Source organism: Pleurodeles waltl, chromosome 7 (genome assembly GCF_031143425.1).
Source record: "Pleurodeles waltl isolate 20211129_DDA chromosome 7, aPleWal1.hap1.20221129, whole genome shotgun sequence".
NCBI classification, from domain to species: Eukaryota; Metazoa; Chordata; class Amphibia; order Caudata; family Salamandridae; genus Pleurodeles; species Pleurodeles waltl.
The window spans coordinates 1,358,958,991-1,358,984,765 of NC_090446.1; the positions used below are offsets into that span (position 1 = coordinate 1,358,958,991).

General features: G+C 45.4%; 1 protein-coding gene across 3 annotated transcripts in view; it reads left to right on the plus strand.

The window, feature by feature from the left end:
- Positions 1 to 25,775, plus strand: part of TTYH1 (tweety family member 1) — a 207,987-nt gene that overhangs the window by 32,124 nt on the left and 150,088 nt on the right. For all 3 annotated transcript variants that reach the window (XM_069200796.1, XM_069200797.1, XM_069200798.1), the window contains exon 2: positions 14,528 to 14,700. In XM_069200796.1, the coding sequence (XP_069056897.1) occupies positions 14,528 to 14,700 (173 nt within the window). The remainder of the gene's footprint in view (positions 1 to 14,527; positions 14,701 to 25,775) is intronic.

Sequence of the window (25,775 nt, forward strand, 5' to 3'; positions counted from 1 at the left end):
CAATACGCCTCTTCTATAAGAGAGCGTTTGGCTTTGTCAGTGTCATGACTGAAAGTTAAAAAAAAAGTGCTATGATGAGGTCAACACTGGCTGTTTGATAGTGCTTTGTTTTTTTCTACTTACAACCATGCTGCACAGCTGCTACACAGCATGGCTAAAAACACTGACAAAGTTAAATAACTCTTGCTTTTCTGAGAGCTATTTGGTTTTGCCAAAGTGTGTTTTTTTGTGGTAGGAAAGAAGGGCAGGCAATGCAGGATAGTTTGGGGAGGGTTGGAAGGGGCAAGCAACAGCGCAGATAGGGTGGGCGGGGACACACAACAACATAGCTGGGTGCCACAGCTTGAGGAAAAAAAAATCATAAAGTTAGAAAAAAGCACTATGACCATGTCACAGAATGTTTTTTCTGTGGCGGGTAGTGGCGGGTAGAGCAGGAGAAGGAAGCAAGGGGGGAAGCTACACAAGGGACTACAAGAGGAGGCAGAGGCTAGAAACACATCGGTGAGAGGAGGGTGGGAGAGGCAAGCAACACGAGGAACAGTGGGAGGAGGGCAAGAGAGGGCAAGCAACACCATAGAAAGTGGGCAGAGGGTGGAAGGGGCAAGCAACTCTAGGGATAGTGGGAGGTGGGTGGGCTGGAGCATGCAACAGCACAGACAATGGGAAGTGAGAAGCAACCTGATGGAGGGTGAGAGGGTCAAGCAGCACAACACACAGTGGGAGCAAGCACATTAACTCATATGAACTGCTTCCATAAGAAGAAAAAAGTAGCTCAGAAAGCAAGAGCAGTGGAAGGACACTGAGCAAGGAAGCAGTATTTGGGTCGTGCTCCATGGAAGGCATAAACGCAAGATGAGGAAGTGTAGCCAGCACACACTGACCAAAGAGATGCAAGCAAATGAGAGTGATGATGAAGCCAACAATGCTAAGCAATGGGCAGGCTCTAAGCCCCCTTGTAAGTAAGCAAAATGTCTTGCTGTTTCAAGCGAGATCTAACAAGAATACAGGAAATGGCTTGTTAACAAAAGAGAACATTTGTAAGGTCCTGTGAAATCCCATTCAAGAGGACGCAGGGCAGACAAGAGCTTCTGGGCCACAACCATTGTGGTTTGGGTCGCATGTCACAGTCATGGGGTCTGTTCTACTATGCCTCTGCAAAATAGGCCAAGTACACACTTTCAGCATCTGGCTCTCAGACAGGGCAGCAATGGCAAGCAGTCAAAGGTTTCTCAGGGAGATACTATGGGAGGCAGAGGCTGAGACCTCAAAATCCAAACTACAGCCACAATAAATCACTGTGTAGCCCAATGTTTGCCTTTTGAGTGAAAAAATAAACTTCATAATACAGTGAAAAGAAAACAGTTAATAGACATTATAACAGAAAATAAATCGAAGAGTTTAATCTACATATTGAGACCAGATAAATATTCTTAAAAGGCATATTCTATAGCAGGTAGAACTGATTAAAACTAGGCAATTAGCATTTATTGTTTAACAAAAAATGGGAGAAGGAAAAATAAAATAGAAAAAAGGTGGAATTGATTGTTCCAAAAGCATATATTATTTCACCAAAAAACCTTATGTTCTGACAAATATAAAACATTTCAGAATCAAGTAGTAATATAGAGATTGTGTATTAATAATAACACTGTCAGTGTTCTACTAAGAACCTGCAATGTTACACACAAAGGCTGAACAATTCAAAGACACTCAAATAAAAAGGTTTGATTGATCTCCAATTGTACAAATAGGAGATATAATCCCTAATCTATGATTGTGGCATACCAAAATTACACTACTTAAACAAGATATTTTTCATATGTTTGCAGGTAGACAATATAATCTGTAATGTACTAGCAATCAGAAGGTCGACCATTTTTTCTTTTGACTGGCATACAGACCAAGGTTCATTACTCTACAGCAGTGGCTGTCCCACTCCTGTCTCTGACCTCTGCAAGTATCAACACAGCATGCTGGACTGGCAGATGCTTGTGCTCGACAGCTGAGCTTCCAGGCCATTCTGGTCAGTGCTCAGCTTCGGCAGATGTGCCCTTGGGGCAGATTGATGGGTGCTTGTGTTACGCAGTTGTGTCCTTAGAGGCACAATTCCTATCACAGTGGCTCCTCTGAGACTGTGCTGCACATCAGGAGTGGCATTGCTAGTTTTTTGGGCTGAGGGGGCTCCATATGACATGTTCTTCCTTGTATCAAAGTTGTCTTCATGTAGTTCATCACAAGAACCACACCCTAGGTCACAATTTGGTCCCAGCAATCTTCCCACTTGGCCTTGAGCTTCCTTTGGACGTTCAGCACACTGGGCATATGACTGGCCGTCTCCTTTTGGGAAGTGTCTCCTCTAGCAGGGCCTGCTACTCCTTTTCCCTCTCTGAGAAGGCAGGCAGGCTTCTAAGTAGACCCACAGCTTGTCCGGCAAGCTGCATAGAGTTCCGGCAACATCGCCTCACCTTTGAAAACTACCTCTCTTGAAGACATTAGCGGTGGTCTCACAGTAGCTGTAAAGTATACTCTGCAGAACACTCCTTTCCTTGTTCAAGACAAATCTGGACCTGGAACTAAGTGGGGTAGTTTCAGTCACACCTTAATGCTGTTCTTCCAGACAAGGGATTTGATTTACTGACTAAGGTTCTTGAACCGGTTTGGGGTGGTTCCCTTCCTAATTAGAATCTGGCTGTAATACAAACACATCCTATGTATAAGGTGATAACTCTAACAACAGGAAGTGATGGTGTTGGCTCCAAGCAGGGGTATTCAAAACAGCACAATGAAGTGTGAACTTAATTCACCTGTCTGTAATCATCCTTCCTAAAGTACAAGTGGGCATAATCAAAGTCCTGCTTGGAAACTTCCCTTCTTTTAACAACAGAATCTGGTGACTCACCCCTTACCATCCACAACATGGCACTGCTCAGGAAAATCAGCCCTTAGCTCCTTTCACCCGTACTTCAGTGTCTGGGTTTCCACCTTCTAGCTTCAGGAATGCAAGCGGTGCACTTCCAATGCCTGCGCGATGCTGTATCCATGTTGTCATGCTAAACCATCTGCCATTCAAAATAGATCCCACTGGTCCCAGCTAATACATCATATCACAGTGTCACTGATAAGCATGTGCCACACATACACACATTCGACATGCACACTGGACGTCAGCTCAAGCGTCTAGGTACTACATGGATGTGGAATTTTTATCTGCCTGGCCATACTGATTTCTGATACAGAAAAGGTCTGGTCAGGACTTTTAATTCACAAAAATGTGTATTCTGCCACTGCTGCTTGACGTTAGCAACCCGGAATATGGACCGTAGTCCTACGTCATCAAAAAAGGGAACATTTGAAGAGGCCCTCCAGAACACAGAACTATTTATGCACTTTGGCATTAGCAGGGACAGGTCTGTGTTGCAGCACATTTTCCAGTTTAGTGTTAGTTGGTCTGGTAAAAAAGCCAGAATACCATTTTCACAAGCAGCTCGGTCACTCAGGGAAGGGTTATACATCTGTATGACATGCAGGGTTCAGTCCCATCCGGTAGGACCAAAATGTCTTCTAAAAGCAGAAGGCTGCCAAAGCTTATATGGCAAATAATGTGCAGGAACATTTAAATAACAGAAACTTACAACCTCTTTTAGAAGGTGGGTATTTCAACGGGGATATGAAGAAAATATGGGATAACGGTATTGGAAAAAGTAGTTTGCAAAGTGGGTGCCTTAGTGTAAACCCTTTAACAACTTACTTATGTTTTTTTGACTAATAAGACTTTTTAGAACAAAGGGATCTTCGAAAGATCAGGAGTATATATCATACAACAGTTAAATCAAATGCAGTGCATCAAACACACGAGCTTGAACGTCAATGTCGCTGACACCGTGAGTCAGTGGAACTAGTGTCCAAGGAGACCTGGTCCCTTTTCCCTCAGTTTCCCTAGAAGTCTAATGTTGTAGCTAGGCGAATCTGTAAGTGACAAGAATTTAAGGAGACCTGCACAGGGAGTAGTGTACATTCCTAATATGTATGTAGCACAGACCCTCACTGCAACACTGTGATCTGCATTGGAAGTCGGGTAAAGAATCTTCTTCACATGGTGATGTTGTAAATAAACTGTGTTGGTAGTGAGAGACACTAGCAATATGAGCAAAAGTCCTAAGTCTTGCATCCGTCAATATTTACCTAAGTGTTTTAGGGAAATATACATCCTAAAACTGGAAGAGAGAAGGGGTCACATGCACTTTCAAGGGCGTTCCTGCTTCGAAAATAAATGACCTTATGCTTTCTGGTAAGCATACGCTGGTTGTCTCTCAGGCAGAAATCAATTTTATTTAAAACACACAGTCAAAGAGCCAAAGTGGTCTGCTTTCCCATCCGCCATGATATTGATTTGTGTGTCAGAAACATATACAATCAGATATAAACGCTGAGCCAAGCACATATGAGACTGACATTTTGCAGGGAACGGCCAGTGTCCAAAAGAAGACGATTCTACTGTGACCATTTAGGATTTAGAGCTCAATGGTGAATGAAACCATTTCAAGGATAAGGGATGAAAAATAATCTAATGCTCCTGACATCAAAAGACTATACGATCTAATATGATATGTAAACAAATATGTGTAGCGCCCGTTGCAGAAAGTTTAACCGATATACCCCCAGATTAAGAACTCACCACTGGGAAAATTTAGAACTAGGCACTCTATCTTCAACAGGGCTGGACTTACTAATTCTTCTTTAGGTCACACAGAGGATGACAGTCAACTGAGAATTGTTTTGCTTCAATCAGGTTTTCTTGGGGCACAAAGTATCCCACTGATGCATCAAGCATTGTTCTAGCATGTTCACTGGTAGTGGACCTGCATCTCCAAATTGCCACCACTCAGTCTTAAGTGTGTGCATGAAATGCAGGCTCAGGCTGGTCCATCCTATCCCAAGATGTTGCACTGGTCGTCGCTATTCCCTGACGTTTGGTCCTTCGTAACCCTTTTAATGCAGTGCTCTTGCAGTTATCCTGAAGACTGGTCCTTCCTATTATATGATGATGTAGTTATGCCTCCTGTCCACTGAAGGCTACAGTTTCCTCTCACATGATGATCAAGTAATCCTATTTGCTCTCGCCACATCTAGTTATTCCTACCCCTTGATACTGTGACTCTCTCTAACCCCCTGAACTCTGGTCATTCCTAACCAGTGACGATGCAGTTATCTTATCTATTCACTTAAGGCTGTTCTTTCCTATCCCATGATGCTGACGTGATCCTCTCTGTTCTCACAAAGGCTAGTTCTACTTGTCCATTAACGATGCCACAATCCTCTACATACCCTGCAGCTGGCCCTTTCTTTCCCATGATGATGAAGTGGATCCTCTTGATTCTTTGAGGGCTGTTTTTTCTTATCCAGTGATGATGCGGAGGTCCTCTAATTCTCCTGAAGGCAGGTCCTTTCTATACCATACAGATGCAGCACTCTGCTTAATCCTCTGAAGACTGACCCTGATGGAGCTGCCCTCTTACTGCAGAAATCCCTGCTGGTGGTGCCCAACTGCTCTATGAGCTCTTAAAAGGAGTGTATGATTCATCTGAATTGTAAGATGATTCCTTTGCCACTAACAGCCCTAGTAAAAGCAGAATGTTGGTACCACAAACCTCCCTTGCGTAGGAAACTCTGAAAGGAAGTATCAACACTTCAGTGCCTTGTAGTCACATTTGTGGACCGGGACTCTGCTGATGATTTATGTTAAGTTAACCCTTCATGTATGAGTTCAGTTTACATCATAACGCATGGTTCACAGCTCCATTTCCAGTACTGTAGTGGTGATTCAACCTCCTGACTAATATTTCTATTCTCTCACAGTAGTATAAGTCTGTTTTTTGTTCTTCACTGGGAGAGGATCCCTCATCCCATCCGTCAATGTCCTTATCCGTCAAAGTGCCTGTCCCTGCATGTCTCTTTCCACTCCATGTCAGAATTTAGTTCACTTCCAGTCTTGCGCCATCTTGTCCCAGCACCAGTCCCCTGCCTGATGTTAAATTACTCGTTCATGGTGACTTTGGGTTCCCTGCCTTCTATTCCTCTACCAGTAGCAGGAGTTTCTGGTGTGTCCAGGTTGTATTTGGTAAGATGAAGGCACACATGGAAACAAATACATCAATTGACTTGACTTTTCCGTGTAGAAACCTGCATCTTGTGGTCAGCAGACAACCATAAGTGGCTCAATTGGTTATCCAGGACAGGAAAGAGAGCAAAGGAAAGGAAATGCCTACCTGGATGTCACGCATTACAAGACCTCAGAGGCACATGCAGACCATCGCCAGTACCACTCAGTACCACTCACACAGCTTTAGAGTTGTCAATCTACACTGCCTTGTATCACACTATTCGGAAAGGGACACGAGGCACTCACTGACACTCTGTGACGATCAGGCAAGCTGGAAAACCTAACAAAGACTATGGGCCCAATGTAGGTAACAGTTTACACGTCGCAAACAGCGATTTTAGCTGTTTGCGACGTGCAAACTGCACTATGCAATGCACAAACCCGTTTTGCGATTCAGCATTAACTGCCTTTCCCACCGCGCCATCTAATAAAGGGACACCCTTGGACAGGAGGACGGAATTTTTATCTTAATGTTATGCCCTCTAGGTCATTTTCTTATAAGAGCTCCCTGGAACGTAGTCGAGCCCAGCCCGACTTTTAGGAGTCAGAGTGAACCGGATGATCAACCATGTCATTATTGGAGTGGGAGAGGGTTATATATCACAAAAAGGAATGTGTCATTTCCCCAACTCTATAGGTGTGCTGTACAGGTGTAGCACGTATATATTCCCCTTTACTTTGTTTTCAGACTCAGTTATCCTGAGGGGTATGCTAGTGTTAGTAATGGCACTGTTATGTACCCATTGCAAATACTCTTTAGGGTCACCTGGAGTGAATGAACATAATCCCTGGTCGTGCTAAGGAGGTCGGTGTACTATAAGGCATCCACTCATGCTAGCGGCTCAACCCTAGGAAGCACTGTCAACCAAGCAAACCGTGAAGATAGTAGGTAGAGTCTTTCAGGAGGAACAACAATGATCACAATATGGAGTGGCCCAGAAATAAACAAGGCCTAAATGAAGGAGGTGCACTATAACTTATATACTGAATATATGAAATGGGATCTTACAGAAGGGGTAGCTTTCTTTCGGTTCCGGGAAGCAGTGTTAAGATGCTCTACGAACTATTATATGACAACATATAATACAACTATGTTCTAAGGGCATAACCCTGTTTGGAAGGTGAAATATGGGAATCTGCCAGGACCAAGAGAAGTGCAACCATCTGTGGTATTGTTGAGGAACCACAGAATTCTACACAAACACAGCACAATCCTATACCTGGAGGAAATTAAAATGGTACGAGAGTATTCTAGGGATCCCCAAGAGTGAACGAAACTCAGGTCTGCGAGAGACATTGTTAATACAATAATCAATACTGTACATTATAAGAAGTCCAGCGAGAGTGACGGGCCACAGGTAATGAGCCACGAGGGATAAGGTAAGCACATATGTCTCAAGTCCCAAAATACACTCTTACCTTCCTATATGTGACACACACAAGAGGATAGGCCATGAACACCACACATGAGTATCTGAATGGACTTTTCGTGGGCATTCTCTCTGCAGATGTACGGTTACAAATACTTTTATCCACGGACTACAATTCTTTTACCAGTCACCTCATCTCTTAGAGCGAGGGGACAGGAGACACCTTTCTCAGGTTGCGGGTTGACGTCTGGTGTAATTTGGAGTTTCTCCATAGAGCAGAACCGGAGAACGCCAGAACTAAAGAAACCAATGTTTGAATCTGGAAAACCTCAAGTGACTCTCTGATAGCAGCTCCACTGGAGGGAAATATCAGGGAGGCAATAAAAACAGGAACAGGGAAGTGTGGCACAGCCTTTTCAAACCATGCTGAGAACCTGTGACCTATTTATGCTATTAGTGTCCCACATTTTGCTTACACACTACTGTGACCCTAGTTTACCATACTTACCCCTACTCGTGTTTGCTCCTAGTTTCTCCTTGTTTTCATTACACTTGTTTGGACTTACCTGCTCTTAATTGTTGCTTTACCCTTATTTGACTTTTGTTTTTATGTACTGCTCAAATTTGTTTTCCCTAGATCCCTATGTGCCGCTCTGTACTTGTTTGTCCTGAGTTTCTCACTTTGCCGTTGACCTGTTTGGTTCTAGTTTTCCAAACTCTGTTCTACAGTTGTCTGGTCTCAGCTGCCATGATTTGCACTGTTTGTTTGGTACCTGATATCCCATACGTTCTTCTACATTTATGTCGCCCTAATGTTCACGATTACTCGACACTTCTTTGACCCAAGCTAACCATGCTGTGTGCTGCATTTGTGTGGCTCTAGTTTCCAATACTTTTCTGGCATTCTAGCAAGGTCTGGTGGCTCCGTGGACTAATGCATCCACACCAGGCATCTGTGACCTCCTGGTGACAGGTTTGATTCACAGCATGTCCACTCCCCTTTCATCACTCTTAGTGGGCATGCTGCGAATCAAACGGGTTGATAAAATAAGAATTGGGTAATAATAAACATCTATCATTCCGCACCAACATGCCCCCGGAGGTTAACATGCTCTTTACAAATACACATTGTGCTATAACTTGTTTGGTCCCAGTTTCCCATGCTTTATTCTGGACCTGTTAGCCTTAGTTTTCCATAGCTTGTCTCAACGCATTTACATTTAGCTTCCCACACTTTATTCTACACTTGTTTGACCCCCCTTTCACGTGTCTTTGTCTACAACCATTGAAACCTAGCTTCTGATTTCCTGATTCCACCTGTTTGGTTCAGATGTTTACATTTCTCTTTACACGAGTTTGTTTTTAAGGGTCCATGCTTTGCTCTGCACAGTTTTCATTACTTTGTTTTAAACGCTTTTGATCCCAATTTCCCATGCATTGCTGAGTCCCATTTTTTCCTGTCTGTCTCCTTGCTATGCAGGTTTGTAGAATGCACTATCACCCAGGATTGAATCCTGGCGCTTGTTATGTTCGACAAATGTCTGACACATATCTTTTCACTCCCCTGTCTCGCTGTTATCAGTCCACTCTACATATGCGTTTTGCTGGAGACTTATCTGTCTCTCGTCTTCCTCGAATTTACCGAGACTTTACAAATGATGCTCTGTTCATCTTTTCATTTCTCTCAATTCGATTCCCACGCCATCCCTTTGTGGTCCTGGTTCCTCTCCCATCATCCCCTTATTCTCCCACGGTCAAGACCATAATTGAGAACTGAAAGGATTTGATTGTGTCCTTGGTGTTTCAAAGCCTCTGAATGCTTCCTGTGGTGCTGAAAGTGTGACCTGCTGCTTCAACCGCTGCCTTCCTTGTGTGAGTAATTACTGCCCGAAGAGAGGATGGGCAGATGATTCCAAGCCTCCACCACCCTCACACGTAAGAGCGCTTTGTGCACCATTCCCCCCACACTTACTCCCAGTGAACCACTCCCCCCACACTTACTCCCAGTGCACCCCCCACACTTACTCCTTGTGCACCATTCCCCCCACACTTACTCCTTGTGCACCATTCCCCCCACACTTACTCCCAGTGCACCATTCCCCCCACACTTACTCCCAGTGCACAATTCCCCCCACACTTACTACCAGAGCACCATTCCCCCACACTTACTCCCAGTGCACCATTCCCCCAGACTTACTCCTTGTGCATCCCCAACACTTACTCCCAGTGCACCATTCCCCCCACACTTACTCCTTGTGCACCATTCCCCAACACTTACTCCTTGTGCACCATTCCCCCACACATACTCCCAGTGCAACATTTCCCCCACACTTACTCCTTGTGCACCATTCCCCCCACACTTACTCCTTGTGCACTATTCCCCCCACACTTACTCCCAGTGCACAATTCCCCCCACACTTACTCCCAGTGCACCATTCCCCCCACACTTACTCCCAGTGCACCATTCCCCCACACTTACTCCTTGTGCACCCCCAACACTTACTCCCAGTGCACCATTCCCCCACACTTACTCCTTGTGCACCATTCCCCCAACACTTACTCCTTGTGCACCATTCCCCCACACATACTCCCAGTGCACCATTCCCCCCACACTTACTCTTTGTGCAGCATTCCCCCCACAATTACTCCCAGTGCACCATTCCCCCCACACTTACTCCCTGAGCACCATTCCCCCCTCACTTACCCCCAGTGCTTTCGTTGTTAATGCCTGGTACTCGCTATTCAGAGCACCCCTTTGCTCCTGAAAAGTGCTGGTACTCTCCCGTTAAATGTACCGTAGCAGTGTTGAGAAGTGCAGGTAATTTCCCTTTCATATTAAAGAATTGGAGGTACTCAGTACAGGACAGTACGTGCCTATTTAAAGCACTGCCTACACCACATCTCGGATGTCAACAGTGGCTATCATAACAGATCAGTCTATGCACCTCACCCACAGTGATGTAACTGGAGGAGTATACAATGTGGGGGCTCACCTTAATATTCATGTCTGGGGACTTTGAGAGGGGTGTAGCAGTGTCTGTGTTCAGGTTTCACCTTGGATGAGCAGCACTCTAGAATAGGCAAATGCACCCCTTTCCCCCGCAAAGATTTAGAGTGTCCTTTTTAAACAACCAAAGACCCTCCTTAAACACGCTCAGTGGATAACAGAGAAGAAAGGGCGTGATTAGCACTTATAAACACCTTGCAGATTTTAACAAAAAGATTAGTTTGAGCTAAAATAGATCAAATGATGCTAAAAATGCGACCATATGTGTTGCCACGCAGTGGCAGGTCTTTGGTCACAAAGAGGCAGCTCAACTTTCAGTTGTCCATTGTCATATTAAGGTGCTAGACTGATGTCAAAGAGGTGAAATATTTGCTCATACAGTGTTAATGTATAAAATGAGAACATTGTGAATACTCCTTCAAAATGTGCGGCATTAGGCTGATACATTTGCCTTTTCTTGAACCATAATTTAGTAAACATGCTGCATAATTTGGTCCTCCCTTGCTGGATAACTCCAGTGGGCCTTCTCTGTGTGCATCTTTTTGTAGCATCCTGTGGAGTAGGAAATGTGTTCGGAGCCCTCCGTATATCTGCTCATACTCTCCAGCGTTCCCTCCTTACCATAAAAGGCCTGACTTTCAGAAATATATCAATCAGTGAAAGATATTTTAAAGAAGCTGTAAATCTAAATCTAAAATAAGGCCACATAGGTGTTTTTACAACCACTGCAGCTGGAGTGTGAAGTGGGCGAGTTGGTAGCATCCTTCCTACCTCCCAGTGGAAGAAACAGCTTTTATTATAAGCATATTTTAAAATAAGTATTTTGATTTTGGAAACTGCAGACCTGGGCTTTAATCGCAGCTTCGTCACATGTCCAAAAACCAAAGAACTTTGGACAAATTGACGCACCGCTCTCCTCCTAAGCATGTATAGCGTATAACACATTGTAATGTTAAAACTATCTGTATGGCATTGTGTCTAACTTTATTCCAGTTACAGAGGCTAACTCGACCTCTGCCCCTCCCTCATCTCATCACGGTCTGTGTAATCTGGTTTAACCCAGAGAGGACATACTGTCCTGTGACCAGTACTGCAGCTTTAATATGTACCAGCCGACATGAAATGTTCTCATAAAGCACTCTACTGCATTAGTTTAAATGGGTGATAGTGTTATGGTGACTGGGTCTTGCTCCAAAAAACTACTGAATCGAGTTGAGCCAAATGAATTGTGAATAGTACCTAGGTGTCTCAGAACAGGCCTGCAGAATAAATTAGAAGGGAGTTGCTGTCCAAGGGCGAAAGTTGTCTCAGTAGTGAGATAGTTGTTGGAGACAGCTATGGGTAGTGACTGGCTCTGAAGTCAGTAGTTCGAAAATATTGTGTTAACTTATACTGTGGTTTAATTTTTAATACGTTTAATGCTACCACAAATGATATTTACTCCCTGTTTAATTAGTAATGGAGTGAGTGCTGGTGCCCAAAGCTCTGCTCAGTACCCCGCGTCTGGTGCATCTAAATGTTGGCGCACCTACCTCCAAGGCTGCGTAGTTTTAAATAGACCTCATGGCTCTTCCATCAACTGCCAGACACTTCCTGTCAGACAGGCTCCAGCTCTCCTCCTTTGTGATGGTTTTTCCTTCTTTCTTTTCCTCCTCCTTTCTCCTTTGTTTGATTTTCCCTCCCTTGCCCTTGGGAAATGTTGGATGAGGAAAAATAAGTGCCTGTTGCCAAAATTGAGTGCCCCGGGTCACCCCCAGCAGTGCTTAATTTGAGCAGGTGGTTACCGGCACTTATTTTTGATCCCCGGCTTAAATAAAAAATGAATGAATAAAACCATTTGTAAAGCGCAAACAGCAACTTCAGACAGAAGTGTCCCAGTGCTTGTGAGGTAACAAACCTGAAATTTGGTCCCAATAGATCAAGTCTGGTAAAGTAACCAGAGTTACCATTGTTTAACAAAAAAGTCTTCAGCTGTTTTAAAAAATCAGATTTGGGAGAGAGGGGAGATAGAGCGGCAAGGAATTCCAAGCCTTCCTAGTTTAGACTGCTGGTGAGCGGCCTCTCAATCTGATTTTTTTTAACCTGGCATTCCAATCAATCATATATGATTGAACCTTAGATCTTGTGAATGTTTGTACCAAGAGAAATAAAATACCATGTAAATTTCCTGGCCAGCTAGTAAGCAGTCTGATGGGATAGACACAAAATATTAAAATAGCATCTCTTATTCACTGGTAGCTAAAAAAGGTTTTGTGTATGGTGAGAGACCGCCGCACTTCTTTTTATACCGTGCTCTTTGAATGGCAGGCCAACCAGAAAAGCCTCAACCTTCTGTGGAATGACTTGGGGACCACTTAGCACATTTATCACTGTGCTCCCATTCTCTCCATCATTATCTCTTCATTGTATCTGTCTGTAGAGGATCTATCGCCACATCATTCTCTCCGTTTCTGTTTCCCTCCATCTCTTCCTCACCAGTCAAGGCTGGCAAAGGGGCAAAGTGGTGGGGTGGGGGGGAACAAAACAAAAGTAAAAAAAATGCATGAACAAAAAAACTTCTCTTGACCGCACCGCCTCTTTCTGTTGCACTTCAGGCACAGGCTCCCAGCCTGCCCTGCGGTCCATCCTGACACTGCTCAGAGCAGCGTTAGGATTGGCTGGAGCACCCTGGCTGGGCGCGCTGAGGCAAACTGGGAGCCTCTGCCTGTCGGGTTGGAGAGAGCCCTGTGTGCATGTGTGCTTAGCTGGCCTGGACAGCCAGTCAAGCATGCATGCCTGTCATCCACCATGGCCCTGCCCCTTTAAAAATAAAATTATAATAAACATTGTTTAAAGGTTTGCAGCTGCTGCTGGCGTGGGTGGGGGGTCACGTTCCTCCACCATAACAGAGGAGCCCACCTGCTCTTTACACCCTCCTTCATCCACTGTGGTAGCCCCTCACTCTTTAAAACAGCATTAGCCCAAAATATACCCTCCACAGTCCGCTATAGTAGCGGTGGCTGCAACTCATGTAATTTTGTGTATCATAATTACGCAATATTACCACAAAAGTATGTGAGATTATGCATAATTACATGAAATGTATCTCACACTGAAAAAAATACAAAAATTGGGTAAAAATTAAACTTGTACTGATGTAATTTTGGTAACTTCGCATAATTTTTGTTATGCAAAATTACCAAAATGATGCCATATACGAACTAGGATGAATTAAAATTTCGCCTAGGCCTACTCTATAGGCTCAATTTAAAGCAACTACAGAGCTTGTGCTTGAGTTTCTGACCCTTCAAAATGGATACCTAAATTTTAATCCCGGCTTCAGCAGTTGACCTGTATATCTGTGTGATTTAGGGCATATAACTTCATCTACAGCTATAATAATAGTTTTCTCTGTAAAGCTTGTGCCGTGCACATGCTACAATAAAATATCGTCTCTGTATATGAATGTACTTACTTATGTTATAAATAAAAAAGGAAATGTCAAATAAGGTATACAAAGTACTGACACAATTACATTTGTACTGGAACTTGCAATCGAGTCTTGGTTTCTGTGATCTGGCGTCACTGACACTTTGGACTGAAACATGTTAATGCATGTCCAGGTCTTGAGGTTTAAAATTCTCCTGCCTCGATAAAAATCTCTCTGTAAAGTTCTGTTCCTTGTAGACATCATATTTGAATTCAGAATAATAATGTTCTCTGTCAAGTGATGCTCTCTGTACATCACCTCATGATTGAGATGCTCCTGCTACAACAAAAATGTTCAGTGTGAAGCGATGCTCCTTCAAGTCGTGTCCTTTGTAGATAAAATATCTAAAATGAATAACTGCTCTGCTTGACCTGTCAGACCGTCCTTTCTTCTGCAGGCCTCGCCCGGGGTCAGCGTGCCCTGCAGGGCTCCTTCCTCCCCACTCTATTCACATGACCTTGGCCCTGACTCCTGCGCACAGCGTCGTTGGCTAATTGTGCCCTCTCCTCTCGCCCCCGCAGGCTCTGCTGTTTTTAGCCAGCGTTGCTGGACTCTGCCTCGCCATCAGCATCATCCTCATCTGTGTGTATTTAATCCGGTTTTGCTGCTGTAGCCCAGAGGAAGAGGAGGATTCCAAGAGCCAGCGCGTGTGCTGCGTGACGTGGAGCTGTGTGGCAGCTGTCATCATCTGCTGGTGAGCATCCCTGGCCTACTCTGTGCCGGGGGGGTGGGGGGCGGGGGGTGGGAAAGAGAGGGATGTGGGGGGTGGGAGGGAAGCGAGTTGGATCAACTAGGATAAGAGATGTGCTAGCCGCTAAAGGTGTCCAGCGCTGGTCCAGACGCTCCGGATCCATGCCATATTTTCAGGATAACCACAGACTCTGTTTATGATTTATATTTAGATTCTCTGTAGGTAAATTGATCTAAAGAGGCTTTCCTGAACGCCTGACATACGCCGGAGCCCCCTGATTAACATATTAGGGTCAGAATAGCAAAACGCTCTTTTTAAAGGTTTTTTCATGGGCCACCCACATGTCTGAGCATGCCCTCATCAGAAAGTGAGTAGAGACCCCATTTGACCTTGAGAAATCTGAGAACCAGTGTTTTATTCAAAACTGCACAGTCTTGGGTGGTCTCTGTACAACAAGTTATAATGATTAGATTTTTATGTAGCACTTTCTTCTTTCTGCCAAGCCCTGTACCGCTTACTACTACAAAATGTATCTCACTGGTGCATAATGTCATTTTAAACGGTGCAAGACGCCCCTTGAGTTAAGGGTAATCGTCAAAATTCGAACCCGCCCCCTCCTCCAGCTCTTTCTCTCAGCATAAGGTGGCAGCCTCACACCAGGTCATTACCCTGCCCCCAGTCCCGAACTTTTTATCTACAAATAATCGGCTTCAGATGTATTATTCTAAATATTTCTAGGCGAGCAAAACAAGAATACAACACCCAGAATGCATTAGGCTATCACACAAAAGACCAGGGCTGTAAACAGTTTCCTTAATAAACTGGAAGGTGGTGGTCACTCACCCTAAACCAACTCTACCTGTAATTGGCAGCCCAGCACCATTCTCCTCTCTGTTGTAAACCATTACAAGTAATTTCCCATCCCCACTCTGTAGAGCAGGCCCGGTTCAGGAATTTATCTGGATGGGCCGGGGGGCGTTTGGGTGGGCCAATGTATGCCCAATTTTCAACAATTCTGGAGGTACCCTATAACCTTGGCTTTGGTGCCACTGCACCTGCTGCATCATTGGCAGGTAAACCCATGTCTCCTCTTCCCCAACACACAGCTCCCCACTGCAGCTTGCCTCAGAGATGAGCTAAGCTTGCCACCGGGCTGTTTTCTTTTCACGTGAATGCCCAGAGTTTTGTCACGGGCAGTATTTTTCTCCCTATCAGTACACAAGTAAAACAGCTATTATTAAAACAATGCACTATAAAATGTATTCTAGGGATTGATCATTTACCCCTGCCTGATAATTAAAGTAAACAAAAGTGAAACAAAAAATCATGTTTGTCAACTTGGAGGAAGCACTTAACAGGTGCTTTCTCTGTGGCCTCTTTTGCTGTTACTGGGAGGGCCAAAGGTCATGTATGGGTGGGCCTGGCCTGCTGTAGAGCCCCCATTTTTGTAGTTTGGTTTGGGCTGCAGCTATAAGGCGAACCAAGATGAATTATCACTTTACATAGATCCATAGAGCAGAAAAACCCACCAGTCTACACCACACGGTCATTTCACGTCCTAATGCAACAGCTTGTATGCCTTCAGCTCCAACCAGCCTCTGCGAAGTGGGGAATTTAATAACCTTTGTGGGGAGTATTAGCAGTTAATCTGGAAAACGTTTGTGGGACTCTGCTGTCTGGAAAACATCGACTCTGAACGATGTTTGCAGGACAACCATAGCTGCCAACATCCCCAGTTACATGAGTGACTACTTAGGCCAGTCCTGTTTTTTCTTATAAATGTGGGACTTGTCATCTTATAAAACCAGGACTACAATTCCTAAAATTCAAAAAAATAAGTGGGCCTGGCCTAACTAGTCATGCATGGATCTGGCAAACTTGGCAGCTGGGCACAACAGGTTTTTATGTTTACATTAACGAAGCTGAGGAAAGAAAGCAGTGAGCCCGCATGAGAGACTTTGTGGTAATCAGGACAGGAATTCACAACCCACCAGGACCAGTCTCTGGATAAAGCAGGTTTCACACTTCTCGCCTCCTGTCAGTAGTATTAACAGCAATCAGAAGCACTGAAAAAGCACTGATTTTTCAAAACTTAGGTACATAAGCAGAGGATGTTGAAACAATGCTTCCTATTAAGCTGAAGTGAATGACCCCAGTTTTAGGTGCAGACACCTGTGTCAGAGGGAGAGCAGCAGGGCTGGGAAATGGGATGGATTTCTCCACTTCTAGAGTTGCTGGTACAACAAACTCTTGGTGTCAAGAAACATCTTGGCTGTTACAAGTTGCGCCCTGACTCCTCTACGGTATGAGGAATTTCCAAGGAATCAGTAATTCACCTGTATTGTGCTTCGTACAGTTGCTGTCCTTTTGTACAGCACTTCTGTTTGAAATGTTAAGAGTATGTTAAAGTCTGTGACACCCATATCTCTTAAGGAATATCATAGAATTGCATGCATGTCAATGGGCAACTGAACCATGTAAATCACTATTGAAGATGCCAAGGGACGGGACCATAGAGAAAATCTATGCTACAGACAAGATTCCCTCGAGTTGAAAAAAAGACACCATGCGTCCTCAAATAGAGATGTCTTTACACATTTCAGTGTCCACTATGGATATTCTCAATGCACAAGTGCATGCAGTGGTTAATTTGTAAATAAAAATGTGACGGTGCCCAAAGCGCTACTCTGAAACATGCGGCTAATGCAATTAAATGTGCGACCACAGAATACCGATGCAGCGTAAGACTAAAGCCATTTAAGGCCTCTTTAATCCATTTACAGCCACTGCCTACCCCTACAGCTCACTCTTGAAGTTTCTCCTTTTTCCCTTTGTGACAATTTTCCATTTTTCTCTTTCTCTCTCTTTCCCCTATGTGTCATTTGCTCCCAGTAAATGCCTGATGCAAAACAATAAGTGCCAGTCCTCAAAAATAAGTGCCGGTGCCCCCCACCAGCAACCACCGGATCAAATTAAGCACTGAGCATATGGGTTTAACCAGAGGTGGTTGTAACTTGTGTAATTTGCTGTAGTGTAATTATGCAAATTTACAGAAAAATTATGCAAAGAGAGCTACCCATCACTCAGTGCTAATTTCTATGCGCAAAATGCATTTTTGCACCCACAATTACCAGAGAATACATTTGCACTAAAAAACATAGCAGTAAATGCAGCAGAACACAGTTGGCTATTATAGGCCACCGTCAGAGACAACATGCTACATAGGTCACCTGTCAATGTTATAATCAGCACATCATGTTTATCACTGGTCACTGTCATAGGCATCATACTCTAGTTGTCAGCATGTTTCTACTGTTTCTGGGCACAATCGGAGGCAGCATGCTCTATCACTGGTCACTGTCAGACTCACCGTATGAGAAGTAACATTATGGGGCCTGCAACAAGTCACTGTCAGAGACAGTCACTGGTCACTGTGAGAGGCAGCATGCTCCGGGTACCATTGGTCACTGTCAGAGGCACTGTCTCAGGTGTCCCTGTCACTGTCAATCGAGCAGAGGAAGCATTCCCCACTGTCACTGGTCACTGCTGAGTGGTCAGAGGCACCATGAAATGGCTATCGTTGGTCATTGTCAGAGTCAGCATGCATTGCTTTTATTGTTTACTATTAGACACCACATTCCCCAGCTATCACTGGAGTGAGGTTGTGGGTGTATTATATGATATGGCCTGGTAGCCATATCATGGAATACATTCACAAACCTTTCTTGGGTCCAGACAAATAAGTTTGCAAAACCTTAGCTCAACCCTGGGTAGCTGTGGCTTCGAGCAGTTAGGCAAGGCTCTGGGCTAGTAGGTCCCCTCCTCTTTGGTGACAAAGTTCTGGTGATGTGTGGCATTTGGCAATCCCAGAGTGCTGTATTCTTGCCACTCTCAACATGTGAGGACCCTTCCTTGGAGGTTAGGAGTTTGGTAGCCCAACCTAGAGGTGTGGCTACTAGTGGGCTACACACCCACTTGGAAACAGGTTTCGGCACTGGTTTTCCCTCTCTGACCTGGTCTCCAGCTTGTCTGCAATGACAGTAGGCAGCCGTGGAAGTGTCATCACCATTTGCATGTTAAAAACAGCTTCCCCTTTGAAGCTCGCCTTTTTGAACCAGTACATTGAATAGCTTTCTGCAAGGAGGAGGTGACACCTTTCAGTAGCAGGATGTGCTTGATCCTTAGCCTGGGAGTCATTAACACTCCTCCCAGATGGGCAGAAAGCTGTATGTGTGTGCAAGCCCACGTGAGGCTACTGGAACACTGGCAGAGAGTTGGCAACTTTCTAAATATTGCCTTTTCTTAATAGTGACATTAATTTTGACTTAGGCATCAAGTCAGATTTGCTGCCACAATTAATTTGATATTAAGCAGTACCCAGATATGTAGTCCCATTCAGTATGACAGTCGATAACCCTCTGGCTTGGGTGACTTTGCCATTAACGGTAATGACACAGTCGAACTGGCAGTATTAAAGTTGCCCTTCCATTCTTCAATGGCAGGCTGGGTATCATGATGCACTTTGTCACACACAGAGTGGCACAATCAGTGCTGCAGCCATGTGGGGACACTCTGTTTACATGCCCTGGGTGTCCTGGTACCATATACTAGAGACTTATAAGTAAGTCAGGTCTTGCCAATTGGGGGTATCCAATTCAACATGTACTTTTTTAATAGGGTTAAAAAACTGGCACTGGCATCTGGTTCCCAATCCCCAGCCAGGAGCTTAGCTAGTAAGACTTTGTGAGGGAATGAGTTTCAGATTTTCCAAAAATCACGTTGGTTAAAATACATTATTGGGATGCAGAACATGTGGAGGGCATAGCAACTGTGGTAAGGGGGAGGAGTGGGTTTGTTAGGGGTACGTAAAACACAATTGTTTTGTAAAATAAACCATTTTAAAGACCTTTAAGACAGATACGATATTGTGTTTTGGTCTGTGTGTATATTGTAATTGTAATAGTATTTATATAGCGCTTACTATCCCTGATGAGGCGTCGAAGCGCTTTTCGGCGAGTAGCACGCTACTCCGGAACCCAACAAGATTTAGTGATGGATTAGTATGGGGAAATATGAGTACAGTTTTAGTATTTTTATGAGTTAATTTGAGCCCCGGATATGAGAGTTTGTTAGTTAGATTGACTGGAGTAATGGAGGGGTGGAGGAGGAAAGAATCCAGAAGTGTTAATTGGTAGTATATGGTAATGGGATTTAGGCTTGGGATGAGTCAAGGAGGACGGAGGAGAGAAGAGTCTGTGTAAGGGGTTAGGGAGATCATACTAGCAGGGTGAGATAAATGAGGGAGAATTTAGTAGGGTTGTTTTGGGAGGTCATGCTCTATATGTAAAAATCCCAAGTGAAATTAGGAAAACACCTCACAATACCCAATTTAAAACACCTATGCCCAACAATTTTCTAGTGAATGTATTTATTAGGTAGGTGTAACACCCTTAACACCCCCTTGCAGCTACATCCCTGGTCTCAGTGCACAGTGTTAATAAACCAGAAACATGAGTACAAAAATGTGGGGTGAACTAGCAAAAAGAGGCATTTCCTTGCAACTGGTCACTATCCAATGGTCATATTCAGCACAATCCATATATCTCAGGTCACTGTAAAGGCATCATGCTCCAGCCCATCATTATTGACTGCCATGTCATTAGAGAGAGAATGCTCCATCTGTTACTGGTCATTGTCAGGTGGCAAGAGATAGCATTTTGCAGCTGTATCTGGTCACTATCAGAATGCAATGGATATTACTCTTCACTGTCATATGATCAGCAGTAAGATATAATTGGTAATTGTCACGTGGGCAGAGGCAGCATACTGTGCCTGTGTTGGACCTGGCCCTTTTTATAGGGTTGTCCCCAAAGTTTTTGCCTTCCTCCTCCTTTTTTCTGACCCCTTTTTGCTGACGTTAGGACTCTGAGCACTTTACCACTGCTGATCAGTTCTAAAGTGCTTGTGCTGTACCTTCTAAACTTGATATGATTGGCTTACACCTGATTGGCATAGTTAATTTACCTGTAAGTCCCTTGTACAGTGGTATCCCTATACCCAGGGCCTGTAAATTAAATGCTACTAGTGGGTCTGCAGCTCAGCCACCCACAGAAGTAGCCTTTCAAACGTGTCTCAGGCCTGCTACTGCAGGATCTGCGTGTACAGTTTACTGCCACAGGGACCTGGCATCTAAATTTACTTGCCAGGCCTGGAACACTCCTTTTACTACATGTAAGTCCCTCCTAAGGTAGGCTCTAGCAAGCCCCATTGGGCAGGGTGCTGTGTATGTAAAAGCAGGACATGTGCCTGGTTGTGTGGCCTGTTCTGGTAGTGACAAATAGCCTATTTGGTTTCTCACTGCTGTGAGTGCTGCCTTTCTCATAGGATTGTATTGGAAAAGCCCTACCTTATGTCTAGGTGGTATTGTCTGATGTATGAGTGGTAGCATAGGCATATTTAGTATGGCTGTAATGGTAGTGAGAAATGCTGCTTACTGGTGTAGGTGGGTTTTGTATTAATATTATAGAAATGCCACTTTTAGAAAGTGGGCATTTCTCTGTGCTTATGACTTGTTTTGCAACTTACCTCCAATCCACGTCTGGGACAGAGTGACAGCTGGGCTTTGTGCATACTTTTCAGACAGCCTGTACACAGGGTGGGGGGAGGTGTCACAGAGGGCCATCGCCATATTGAATGGTCTTCCTGGGCTTGGAGAGGAGGGACACACCTGCATTTGTAAAGGCTGTGCCCTGGCCTCACACGAAGGGCTCATTTACCCCCCACTGATGCCTGGAGCCAGTGCTGGAGGAGAAAAGGGACACTCCTGAAACCGGTTCATACTGGTTGGAACCCCTTCTCCCCCTTTTTGTGGTGGTTGTGAAAAATGAGTATAAGTACAGGGGGTCTGTCCCCACATTGAGAGACACTAATGAACTACTGAACTGGATGCTGCTGGAACGACTCGCCAGGAACCACCTTAGGACTGATGCTGTTGTGTTGACCTGTGACCTTCTGGGTCACTGAGGGGAAAAGCCATTGCCATAGCCTCTTAAACCTGGCCTGCTCGCTGTGGCCATGCAGCCCAGTGCCCAATTTGTTGTCTCCAGGGGCTGGGTGGTGTGCCTCTTGTTCCCCTGCAGTTTTTCCTTCCTCACAGCACTGGAGAGTGCTGTATTTTACTGATTTCCTTAGCTCAAGAAGAGTGATTTATTGCCTTACTGTTGTAAAGCGTGAGTAGTGCTCCATTCTCTTCCTTACACTGTGGCAATAGTGCTTCACCATACTGACTTTGCAGTGCTCCTAGTTGTTTGTCCCTGCGGGGGCTGGAGAGTGCCACATGTTTCCTGTTGTGAGGATCCCCACATCCCCCGCCAAAAGAGCGATCAGTAGGATCCCCACTAATGTGCACAGATGAGCACAATCTCCTAGGTGCCCCAGGGGCACAAGCAGGAACTGCTTTCTGCGAAATCACCGCCGTGACCTGGGCGAATCCAGAAGGGCTGCCACGTGGCCAGGAGCCACTGAGAGGAAGTACGCTGGTCGGTCGGGCCGGAGGGAAGATTCCTCTGCCGGTGCCCCTCCTTCTATCCAGGGACCAGAGGGCCTTATTATGGGCCGGACAAGGGTCCGCAGCAAGGAGGCTTGCCCCACCTGGAGTGTTGCTATCTGAGATGTGCAGTCTCCATCTATGGAGGGAAACAGGGCTGGCTGGAGCCTGTTTTGGGCAGTGTGTGACGGCAAGCCGGAACAGGAGGAGAACCGCGAAGGAGGTCCCGCGCCGGCCCAGTCGCCTGAACCCCCTGCCTCTTTTGAGTAGCATGAGTACGGGAGCTCCCGAGGGAACAGATTGCGCCCCTGCTCAGAAGTGCGGTGGCGCTGTAACTTGTGTACCGGATGAACCGTGGGGTGGTTACCTCTTTATTCTCGGTCACTGTCGCCAGGGCGTTTATACCCTTGTGGCCTGCTAATTAATATGGGATAACCTGCCAGAGAGTTTGTGTGACATGCTGTGCTTGCCCTGTAAGAGAGGTCCATGTGTAGGTTCAGGCTGTATCTCACATATTGCCCCTGAGATGGTGACCAGAACGGCCTGAGAATGTGTTCATGAGTTGTACCTCCTGATATGTGCATTTCTACTGTTGTCTTGCCATTTATGATTATGGGCTTATTATGATATGGGCATTCATGACTGTATGTTTATTCAGACATATACATTTTTGGCGATAATGACAACCTGACTACTGCTTGTGTTGCAGAATAATCAGTAACCTATATGCTTACCTGACTACTGCTTATGGTTGCAGAGTGCTATTAACCTGTGTGATGTTCTGACAACTGCTTGTGTAGCAGGGTATTACTGACATGTTACTGAGATGGCTGGCCAAACACACATGCGCACTTAGTGAACAGATTCTACTCCCCCTCCCGTGGCTCAGCCCCGCCCCCTCCCTGCACCTGCTGAGCCTGCAGCTGAAAGATAAAACGATACTGAAACATTGTTTTATCTTTCAGCTCCTGGCTAAGCAAGGGGGGGCTATTACTGGTCAGTGTCAGGTGGTGTGTGCTTTGACTGTCCCTAGTCACTATCACGTGGTCTGATGCTGCGCGCCTCCGGCTGTCACTGTCCGGTGGTCTGATGACGCGCGGCTCCGGCTGTCACTGGTCACTGTCCGGTGGTCTGATGCTGCTCGCCTCCGGCTGTCACTGTCCGGTGGTCTGATGCCGCTCACCTCCGGCTGCCACTGTCAGGTGGCTGGAGTCTGGTGTTCTTGGCTTCCCTTCCCTAGAACCGCCCCCCTTTATTCCGAGCACCACAACAAGCATCATGTGACCGGGCTTGTTTGTTGTGTGCACCACTCGGCACCTCTCACTGCCCCCCACCCTAGAGTTCAAGCGCAGCCACAATGCAGCCTTTTTCTCCTGCTCTTCGGGCAATGGAAGAGAATCAGCTTCTCTGTTTAATCGCAGCACGAGTTCACTTGTTCTCGGGCTCCTTCTGTGTTTGTTATTCTTGCCCTCCCTGGAAGACTGCGCGTTGCACAAACAGAAGCTGTGCTTTAACTGGCTGCCTGTCTTCTTACAGACCAGCTTAGTGCAGTGCCAGAGAGAAGGCAGCTTTAGACTCGCACGTCTGAGGTGTCAGAGAGGAAGAACAGGATGTTACCCTCCTATCTCTTCCTGAAAACACCCCCTGGGTGAGAGAGGCAGAGAGGAAGGCGAGTGATCACTGCTCTGTGCGGGTACCTTCAGCTCGGTGCATACTGCACTGTGCATGTCGAGTGCAGCACATTAGTGGTAAATGTGCTGTGTAAGAGTGGGTACACTCCCAAGGCTCTGGGTAATCTAGCAGTGGGCACACCATCCAGCCCTGGCATTTCAGGAGTGGATATCGTGGTCAGGTTTGTTTCTGTAGCACGGAGCTTGCCCTATATGGATGGTGTTTTTTAACTGTGGGCCCACTGTTCAGTGCTGTTGCTTATCCTAGTGAATATACTGTTCAAGGTTGGTTTGGCAGTAGTGGGCATACTGTTAAAGGCATAGGTTTTAACTGTGGCTACTGTTCAGTGCTGTTATTCTTCCCAGTGTCTATACTGCTTGAGGCAGGTTATTAGAAGGCTCCCTACTGATCAAGGCAGGTGTTGTAACTCTAAGCCTACTGTTCAGTGCTGGTGTATATCCCAGTGTTTATAGTCCTTCTGGTATGTATAATAGTAGTGTCCAGACTGTTCAAGGCTGGGCCTGCTGTTCAGTATCGTTGTCTTTCCCAGTGATTATACTGCTGAAGGTCAGTATATTAGTAGTGTCCATACTGTTCCAATCTGGTGTTTTAACTGTGGGCCTACTGTTCAGTGCTGTTGCATTTCCCAGTGATTATACTGCTTAAGGTATGTATATTGGTAAGGTACATACTGTTCAAGGGTGGTGTTTTAACTGTTTGTGTACTGTTGAGTGCTGTTGCTTTCCCCAGTGATTATACTGCTTAAGGTCAGTATATTAGTAGTATCCATACTGTTTAAGGCTTGAGTTATTGAAGTACCATGTTGTTCAGCTGTAGCACTTGATATACTATAGCAACACAAAAGGATGATGGGTGGAGTGCTGAAACTTTTCAACCACTCACTCCCGGTCACAGAGCTGGGTTTAATCCATTGTTCTTTTGCTCACCGTGCCGCCTCAGTTTGGACTCAGCCATATGCAAATCATTCTCGACCCTGTTCCACCAGGGAACAGTCCAGCCCTAACTGCCAGGCCAGGTCCTCCCTGGACTGGAAACAAGCATCCTGGGACCGGTTTCAGGGTATCACCCGTCATCAGCCAGGCTAGCCTGAATCCAGTGGCACAGTGAGCAAGGGACTCACGTCGGGGCATACCCTTCCCACTTAGGGCATCTTTAACAACACAAAAGGATGATGGAGTGCTGAAAATGTTCAACCACTCACCCCCAGTCACAGATCTGGGTTTAATCCATCGTTCTTTTGCTCACCATGCCACCCCAGTGTGATATAGTCGTCAATGCTGATATGTTTGCAACGGGTATACTGTTCAGGGTATCTTTGCATTTGGTTTGCTATAGAATACCGTGTTTAGCAGTGGCATGCTGCTCAGGTGGGTTTTTGAACAGTTGATCTACTGTTCATGGTTGGTATTTTGGCGGTCAAGGAACAGTTGAACACTGGTGTCCACAGGTTGCATTCTGTTTGGGTGGCATTTTATTAGTTCTCATACTGTTAATGGCTGGTATTTCTCTAGCTACTATGCCTTGTATTTTAGCTGTCGCCTGTCGATATACAGTTCAGAGCAGGGATTCTAAAAGTTAGTATTTAGAACAGAACTGGCTTTTTATGAGCTGGCAAACAGTCCACGCCTGTCAGTTTAGCAGGTGGCACACAGGTCACTGTCGGGGCCTTAGCAGCACATATACTGCTCGGGCAGATGTGTCGCACACGCTGCTCAGATCAGGTGTTTGAGCAGGGGTAACATTTTCAATCTGGGTGTTTTAGAAGTTGATGCCCTTTGCGCGCTGGCATTTTAGGAACTGGTTTTCTCTTCAGGGCTTTTGCTGTAGCATGTGTTTTACC